The following is a 9,028-nucleotide window of genomic DNA, read 5'->3' on the forward strand; positions in this document are numbered from 1 at the left end:
GAAACGCACGTTAGCGTCGAGCAAAGCAACGAGATTGGCTCGACCGGGGCGAGAAGTGGAGTGGTCTTAATGATTTAGCCGCTAGCTGGATGGTGGACGATGGCGATTGATAGGTGAATATTGCATCATCAATATCGTTGTTCGTAGAGAGTATATGAAGAAATATAATGATATCTAGAGTGTACAGGTGAAATGATGGGTGGTATACAGAGCCAAGGGTGCCTTTCCAAGCCTCGACACGAGGTGGAGATATTATAAGTACTAGTACGCGCGGTCGCTTCATTGAAGAACCTTGTTGGTATGGATGACAGCTAACGAAGACAATTAAAAGCCCTGCATGATGCAAGCGCATTATATATTCGAGTATAATGATAGGCTCATACCCCTGGTAACTGTAGATCATGGAAAATTACTCCTTGATTCGCACCTATCACATCTGGGCTTCGTGCACGTCGGGGTAAACCTACCCCGGGAATTGAGGGGTTGCATGTCAGGGTCCAGTCCTGCAGCCTTGTATATTTACCTGCTTGTCATTCAGTTACATTTGTGGTTTATGCAAGGTCAATTCTTGAAGACAGCTTCTACACTGAGCAATCCCGTCATGGCGCTTATAGTATTGAAAGTTCTCTTTCTCGCCTCTCTCATCATCCCGTCCATCGCGCTATCGGACCAAGCGAAGAATGGAAATGCAAGAACCCAATGTGAAGTCAAACCAGGTGGTTCCTCAGAAATAGATGACGTGCCTGCTATCCTCGATGCACTGACAACGTGTGGTTCCGGTGGCCGGGTGACATTCACCAATCACACCTACTATATCAATTCTGTCATGAACACAACATGGCTAGATGATGTTGAGATTGACCTGCAAGGTACACTCTTGGTAAGTGAATCAATTATGTAACCCCGGCCTCTTCCATCCTGCTGACACTGGACAGTGGAGCACTAACATATCCTACTGGCTGAACCACTCCCTCCCTGTCGGTTACCAAAACCAATCCACTGCCTGGATCCTGGGCGGGAAAGACATCGTCTTCGAAGGACATGGATATGGAACCTTCAACGGAAGTGGACCCACCTGGTATAAGTATGTTGGATCGACATCGAATTACCCTAGGAGACCCAACCAGTTGACGGTTTCGGGAGCAACGGGAGCAGTGTTCAAGGGGTTGCGATTCGTGCAGAGTCAGATGTGGTACGTACTGATCGATGATATTGTGAACCGACATTTTACCAGTCTTTAAGCTGAAACAGGATGCCAGGACAATGTCTATCATCTATACCTCGGACTCAGTGTTCGACTCCATCTACGTGAACAATTTGTACGATGACGGTGATTCAGCGCGTTAGTACCATACCTTATAATGAACCGGGACACAATCCAAACCTCTAACCTAATCTGAATAGAAAACACGGATGGCGCAAACACCATCTATAGCAACAACATCACATTCACCAACTGGGAAGTTGTCAACGGCGATGACAGTATCAGCACGAAAGCCAACTCCACCGACATCACGATCGCCAATTCGACATTCACCAGCGGTCTCGGCATTGCCATAGGAAGCATTGGTCAATACAACGGTGCCTTTGAGACTGTCAATGGTCTCAGAATCTCGAACATCACATACGACAAGACAACTCATGCCGTATACTTCAAGACTTGGACAGGAGACCAGGTCGGATATCCGCCTAATGGAGGGGGCGGGGGGTTAGGATGTACGTCTCACCTATCGATATTCAACGCCTGTGATGATCTAAACCCTAACATGACAACAGATGCCTCCGACATCGTCGCAACCAACTTGAAAACCAACAACCTCAAAGGCGCTCCGTTCACAATCTCCCAGTGTACAACCTTCTCTGGCGCCTCAGGGAACTGCACCAATTCCAAGTTTCAGATCCGCGACCTTGTCTTCACCGATATTTCAGGTACGGTCGATTCAGCGGAGGTTGCAAGTTTCCAGTGTAGTGCTGTTGCGCCATGCGAAGATATCGCTATTGAGAACGTGAGTTTGCGTATCGCGGGAAATACGACTCTTGCAGATGAGTATTTGTGTGGAAATGTGGATGGTGCCGTTGGGTGGAATTGCACTGGGGAGGTGTGTGTTGGGTCAAGTGCCACTGGGGGATGTTAATCCAGTAGATGGGTTCTTGACGGTTCATGGTATTATAGTCGTATGGCACAATACTAATGGAACTATTTGGGATATATCACAGCGTGTAGCTGTAGGGAAGATATATCCGAAGGCATGGACGAAGGCCTTTTTCCAATCTTAGCTGATATGTTCGACGTAACGAGAACTATGAGAATAATAAAGTGTCATTTACCCAATTTTGTCACTTGCATCTAGTCATGATAAACAGCATCTCATTCAATGCACTATAAACGCTCAGCCTCGCCCGTGACAGCCCTTTTAGTCAAGATGGCCGAGTGTTCATTCAGCTGTTCCCAAGCGTGGGCGTCGTGGCAAGCTTGTCGACTCAGCCGGACAGCGCGTCTAGTGCGCGACCGCATTTCTGCCTCATACTCATCCAACGCATCCTTGGCCCCTTCCTCGCCCGAGTACACCTTCTTCAACGCCTGAAAGAGATTAAAGGCGTCTAACAGTCCATGATTCGCAGCTTCTCCCCGATCTGCTCGAGTCAGAACAACATACACCCGAAAGTCGCAACAGAAAACTTACACATTGTCATAGCGTGGGCTGCATCCCCAGCCAGGGTGACTCGACCATCGCAGTTGTCCCAATCCAAACACTCCCAATCTGCGAGTTTAATCTCCACTACCGGGGTTCCTTTCGGGATGCCTTCCACAACCGATCGCAGAAACGGGACGAATCCCACTGAGCGTCGCTTCATATTATCCAACCGCTCAGCATCGGTGGCAGCCACTTCATCTTCCTCACTTTTCACTGGCCAAGACATACATATCTGGGCCCGATAATGCTCGTCGGGGGTTCCCCGAGTGCCATTTCTGTCTGGAGTCTCCAGCATCGAGAACCAGAAGAACACGCCCGTGCTGGGATGACAACCTTGGAATAGCAAGGGATCCATTGATCGCAGCGGCTTGATTTCCTGAGGGGACAAATCTACTGCTACCCCGGTGAATCTGATTGGGAGTACAGAGTTGCTGTATGCATCGGGTCGCAGGACTCGTCTCACCAACGATCGACTTCCTTCGACGCCGATAACGAATCTTCCTGACACGCGGGTGCCATCTGCCAGGACCAAACATGGAGCAGCAGTAGAGTCACTTTTCACGTCCACGTCAACCACTTGAGAATTCCAAGTAACATGGTCTTCGATTCCCCGAAGCAAGGCTTGGCGCATCTTCTCCCGATTGACCCGCCAGCGGGTACTAGGGGGGATCTTGAACTTGGGCTCGCCAGTCGCAAGGTCAATGAAAAGGAAATTCCCATTGTCGTTCTTGGCCACTTGGGGGTCCACCTGTACCTCCTGGATAGCTTGTAATGTGTCCTCGGGCAACATCTGTTGAATATACTCTAGGGCCCAATGCAAAGTAATGGCCCAGCCTTGGCCGCGAGCATCCGGCGACGCATCACGCTCGTAAATGCGGAAGGGGATGTTGGCCTAGATGTGTCTATTTAGCATTCATATATTACTGCTGACATTGCGAACAGCTTATACGGATCATATTCATTACCTTCTGAAGAGCTTGACCGAGAGTCAGTCCGACAATGCCGGCACCTACAATGAGAACGGGTTCCATGGCGGCGATGATTCTGGGATATAATTGAGGATCTATCTGACCGGCATTTCCTCGCTTGAAAATAATTTTCGCATAATTTAGTCTATCTGGCTTGTAATATATCCTGCTGGTCAAGTGGCTTATCCGTCGGTTGATCGGATAGTACGTACCAGTGGCTGATGCTAGCGTCGTCGGACCGTCGCATAGATAAGCTGCAACTGCGGGGATGGCTGCAGATGCATATCAATAGCCGAGGAGGCGACATGCGACGGGGCGTCGCCTATCTATTAGTATATAAATAAGATAAGCCTCGCGAAAACCAATCCAACCAACTACCGACAAGAGCACAAGGACACCAATTATCATATACCACCATGTCGCACGAAGCCCTTAACCCTATTCACCCGTCCGTGCTGCCGCATCTCGACCCTACCTTCATCGAACTCTATAATAAGCATGTAGCCAACACCCCCAGCGGGCCAATTGATCTCGCCGTCCTTCGATCCAAATATTCCGTTCTTTACTCCTACGGCACTGGTCCAGCACCGGAGCCCGCTCGTGTATACGATGCCACTATCCCAGGCCACAATGGGGATTTAATCCCCTGCCGAGTCTACGAACCCGACAGCCCAGGACCGTGGCCCGTCCACATTGACTTTCACGGTGGTGGTCCGTCCCCCCCTCCTCCCCGTCCACATCTTTCGTAAACTAAAGCTAATCAAGAACTGCGATGTAGGCTGGGGCCTCGGCGACCTAGACACCGAATCGCACATCTGCCAGCACATCGCCGTGAAGGCCAAAGTCGCCGTAGTCGACATCGCCTACCGTCTAGTACCCGAGCACGCCTTCCCCATCGGCATCCAAGATTCATTTGCAGCACTCCAACACCTATCCTCTCCGGCCGGCCGCACACAATTCCCAAGCCTCGATACCACGCGGATATCCCTCGGTGGCGTCTCCGCAGGAGGCAACATCGCCCTCATCCTCGCACACCTAGCCCGCGACCACCAAATCCCGCTCCGTCTAGTAGCGGTAGGGACACCCGTGATTGACGACATCTCCCGGTATACCACAGCGCACGACTCGCCCTTCCCCTCAATGCAGGAGATGGAGCACGCGCCGACCCTGAACTGGGCGCGCTTAAAGTGGTTTGATCAGCTGAAGTGGCGCAGTCTCAGCAGCGAGGATGAAGATACACGTCAGAAGCAATTGGCTGAGGTGAAGTGGTATGCTAATGCGCTGGAGGCGCCGGATTTTACTGGCTTGGCGCGCACGGTTATCTACACGGCGGGGTGTGATCCGCTGCGTGATGAGGGTGAGGCCTATGCAAGGAAGTTGGTCGAGGGTGGGTGTGAGGTTACCGTGAGACGGTTTGAGGGCGTTCCTCATCCGTTTATGCATATGGATAAAGGTGAGTTTTGTTTATCTTCCCCTTCCTCGCCCCCCTGTTTCTGTTCAGGGTGTGTGTGTGTGTGCTGATGAGAGGTAGATCTATGGCAGGCACGGCAGTTTATAGATTTGATTGCGGGTCATATTAAGGGAGCGTTGCATGATTAGATAGATAAATGGCCTCGCAGTATGCATGATTCCTGTCCTTTGCTCTAAAATTGACTGTAGACCTTCAAGAAGCATCCGTTTATATATCAGCTTCCCAAAAGTCTTTGCCACCAAGCAAAAACAATGGGCCAGTAGTAACATTTAAAGCAGAACTCATTGGAAGGCCCTGCAGGCTACTCAGTTAGTGACTTGCCGGTTGATCATCTCTCCTGCCGACGGCGGCTGTTCTCCGACCAATCACTTATAAACACGAATTCGGTGGATAACTGAGATATTAAGGCTGAATATTGACTTCATGACTCCATGATTTGTAAGATATATTTATTCTTAACCAGACATGCGATTTCAGTTTGGGCCCCTGCCTAGACAACCTTAATACTCCATACTCCACACTCCACTCCATACCATGTATGATATATGTGGACATCAATCCCATCGATCCATCTCGGCTAATTCTCCCCATTGAGCCTCAAGCTCCCGGATCATCCAGTTCGTTCGCCACCCAACCGCCTTTTCTACCCGGCGGAGAAACTGCAAGGACCCTTGTTTCTCAGAGGGGTGGCGGAGGCAGTATCCATCTAACTCTTATTAGCACACGTCATGTGTGACTGGCATCTGTAAACTCACATCGATGTAACAAGTGACACGCCATAAAGTTTGCATTCTCCACAGTCTCGTTTGACATGGAAAGTCCTATCGTCTGAACCAGATGGGATGCTATGGTCCTCTGTAGCCAGTTAGAATGGACATATTGTCACCTCTGACTGATCATACCTCTTCTGTTCGTCGCAGCCGCGCCAGCTCGTAATCGCTTGATATATTCCAGTGCCGGTGGGACGAGGTAAGAAGGATACACGATGCATGGTAGTATTGTAGACCGACGACTATATGGTCAGCGACGGCTACACGTCAGGTGCTAATACATACCTGCTGGTGGTGACATCATCCATAACTCAGGGAACGGTCGATTTTCCGCTGGATCTGAATCCTTGTATTGCAACGGCTGCCAGCTGATTGGCCGCCCACGATGCCACTGTTCCACGCTTTCAGATAGGTGCTGCCACTCGCCCTCATCGACAAAGCTGCAGTGTGATCCCCAGCAGGACTGGATGATCTTCGCACACAAAAAGATAATAACGTTGGCATATGAAGCGTCATCGCGGCACTGGAACACGGACGAGAGCTCGTAGTTGGCTAGATCCAGTTGCATCGGTTGATGTTGCACCAGGGAAGCATAGATTGCCTGGCGAAGGAATTGCCAACTGACTGCTTCGGCGAGACCGCCAGAAGAAGCGGACTTGGACATAGTATTTAAGAGCCTGTTTGACCCAACCCAGTGACACTTTTCATCTGTTGCACGCTCGAGCTCTTCATATATCCGCAGGGTGACCACAGTGATAAGCAGGTTATCATCATATGTCTCTTCTGGCAACGCTAGAGCAGAAATGAGAAGCTCTAGACACTGTCCGTGATATTCAGAGGCCTCCCAGTCGCTGGCGTTGGACATGATCGCATCATGTCGGGCTGCGAGGCACAGCACAGCTTTCAACACCATCGGGACTTGCAAGGCTCGACGAGGGACTTCAGTACTGAAATGGGAGCGAAGATCGCATATGTCGGCCTAAAAACAGTATTAGACTGATAGATATGTCTTCTTTGAAGAGACTTACCCATGGTGCAATCTTTTGAATGAACAGTCGTAGTAGATGGGCTTCACGGGAGCTCAACGGCGGTGAGCCGCTCGGACGGGGACTCACCGAGCTTAGCGGTGACGCCGAGCTCGTCCATGTACTCGCAGACGCCAAAGGCGAGGCAATATTCAAAAGAGAAGGAGATAAGCCTGCAGAGGACGCAACGATCGGGGCATCGTTGAAGACAGGAGACCCCACAGGGGGACTTGAGTCCACATGTGGATGGCGGATATTCTCATCCTGAGAATAAAGGACTTCAGGAAAGGGCAAATGATTAAAAACGGATATTTGGTCGGATATATCTCTCTGAGACTCATCAGAAGCATCCTGATGATCGCCGTTATCCTGGGCATCAGGTTGAGCATCGGTGGTGTTGCCCTCGTCCGACTCATCGGACGATTCCTGCACAAACTTTACTATACAACCAATCAGCATGCCAAGAGATTCACAAACAACCAACAGGGTTGATCCCAGCATACATGACTGAGGGAGATTAACCCATGTCTGACACGGATCCCAGGCTAACTCAAATTTAGAGGCTATGCCATTACTTTTCTGGTATACATGTCGGACGGCTTTGAAACGAAACGGCGGATCCAAGCGACAGACCCGTCCCAAACGAGTACAGGCATTACAAGCCGAGGCGCCCGCGCGAGTGGTGCATCGAATATGACGAACCCGACAACGTTCACATCCTCGTCCGATTCTCATGGCAGGCTGTGGGGCAGGAGGCCCTTAGCGTTCAGCGCTGCGGGGAAAGGACAACAAACGGACAGGGACATCGGCGGGCTAAAAAGATTCATCCAGCCTACTGGACAGGAGGACGAGATTGACGGCGAGTGTGGCCTGATGGGGGGAGGGATGGGATGAGAACACGACAGAGGAGAGGAGGACGGGTATGGCTGCGAGGTGAAATGGCAGCTTGTCGGCTATTGATTTGTTGCCAATGCGGAGTGTGTCTCCCCCGCGGGGCCTGGGGCCAGCAATTTCCCGTTTAAGACTAGTGCAAGTTTCCCCGCATTGTCCCTGTGGCTGATTCAGCATTCAGCTTTTGCGTGCTTGCTGATTGGTGGATATACGCTTATTCCTATGAGTGATGGATTTATGGGACGGACTGTTAGTGAATAGTATGGATTGGGTGAAGCAAAATGATGTCATTATCGGATTCTAGAAAGTCGTGGTTCTATATCTAGCAAAGAACTTTCCAGATCTGCAGAAGAAAGGAACGATCTACAACAGAGAATTCAGATTATCTTACATATCTTGGTGTTCAATTAAATGCCCGGTAAGCTCTTTCCCTTCCCTTCAACTTGCATTATTAGTTTCTTCTACTGCTCCAATTTCTTTCCCTATGTCCATGTGGTAACCACATAATAAACCATGGGAGGCCGAGGTCTTACAGTTCCCCTGCAGGAGGAGACATTCTGCCAAGATGCAGCCATGACCAGAGCCCACCTGTTTACTGACAGCCAGTCTGTAATCCGGGTAGCAGGGTCTCAGTCCTCCTTCCGGATAGGCATCTATAGCAGGTGTAGAATTCTGTAAGGTGCAACTTCTGGTCTTATAATCCATAGGACTACTGCACACGTAGAGGTGGAAAGAAAATGAGGTTGCAGACTCCCAAGGCAAGTGGTGTAGCCGCCACCTCTATCCGCGGCATAGAAAGGAGATGAATAGGACACAAAATACAAGATGAAAGCAAGCGACCTCGGTGTTGTGTTGTAGCAGTTGATTCTTTTCGGATGTTAGATACAAAAATGTAGAATAACAGGAGAAGGGGAAGAGAGTGTAGGATAAGATGGTGTTCTTCCTTAGGGGGAAGCAGCGTGACGATACACGTGGGTAGTATAACACAGGGCCGGACTGGAATGCTCATAGATAGAGAATCTAGCTTATTTCAACTGTTTGCAATAAGTTCCATGTTTCATAGGGCGAAGTAGTGGAAAGCAGGATACGCAGCTATGCCGCCAAGTATTAATTTAACCAAGGCACCCTCTAGAGGAATTCGCGTAACGGCTTACGTAGAACAGGATGATATTAGTCTATATATCCAACTGACAAGCTAGCATAACTA

At 49.9% G+C, this 9,028-nt stretch overlaps 4 protein-coding genes across 4 annotated transcripts; 2 read left to right on the forward strand and 2 right to left on the reverse strand.

The window, feature by feature from the left end:
- Nucleotides 1-601: 601 nt before the first annotated feature.
- Nucleotides 602-2,135, forward strand: BO83DRAFT_402007 (putative exo-polygalacturonase; the record flags this gene model as incomplete). Its single annotated transcript, XM_025533503.1, has 5 exons — nt 602-880; nt 936-1,192; nt 1,260-1,342; nt 1,405-1,716; nt 1,777-2,135. The coding sequence occupies 5 exons, from the start codon at nt 602-604 to the stop codon at nt 2,133-2,135; spliced, it is 1,290 nt and encodes a 429-aa protein (XP_025384614.1).
- A 232-nt stretch (nt 2,136-2,367) lies between these two features.
- On the reverse strand, nt 2,368-3,727 carry BO83DRAFT_410938 (FAD-dependent oxidoreductase; the record flags this gene model as incomplete). The annotated part of the gene is made up of 3 exons (XM_025534266.1): nt 2,368-2,634; nt 2,685-3,588; nt 3,662-3,727. 3 exons carry the CDS (start codon nt 3,725-3,727, stop codon nt 2,381-2,383), a joined length of 1,224 nt encoding a protein of 407 aa, XP_025384615.1. The 3' UTR covers nt 2,368-2,380.
- Nucleotides 3,728-4,051: 324 nt separating this feature from the next.
- BO83DRAFT_440356 (alpha/beta hydrolase) lies at nt 4,052-5,265 on the forward strand (the record flags this gene model as incomplete). The annotated part of the gene is made up of 3 exons (XM_025536252.1): nt 4,052-4,375; nt 4,443-5,117; nt 5,196-5,265. Exons 1-3 carry the CDS (start codon nt 4,081-4,083, stop codon nt 5,261-5,263), a joined length of 1,038 nt encoding a protein of 345 aa, XP_025384616.1. The 5' UTR covers nt 4,052-4,080.
- Nucleotides 5,266-5,689: 424 nt separating this feature from the next.
- Nucleotides 5,690-7,435, reverse strand: BO83DRAFT_321177 (Zn(II)2Cys6 transcription factor; the record flags this gene model as incomplete). The annotated part of the gene is made up of 6 exons (XM_025527842.1): nt 5,690-5,841; nt 5,891-5,990; nt 6,038-6,147; nt 6,191-6,884; nt 6,934-7,370; nt 7,408-7,435. The coding sequence occupies 6 exons, from the start codon at nt 7,433-7,435 to the stop codon at nt 5,690-5,692; spliced, it is 1,521 nt and encodes a 506-aa protein (XP_025384617.1).
- Between the last annotated feature and the right edge of the window lie 1,593 nt (nt 7,436-9,028).

The sequence above is a fragment of the Aspergillus eucalypticola genome, assembly GCF_003184535.1.
Source record: "Aspergillus eucalypticola CBS 122712 chromosome Unknown BO83scaffold_27, whole genome shotgun sequence".
Taxonomy (NCBI): domain Eukaryota; kingdom Fungi; phylum Ascomycota; class Eurotiomycetes; order Eurotiales; family Aspergillaceae; genus Aspergillus; species Aspergillus eucalypticola.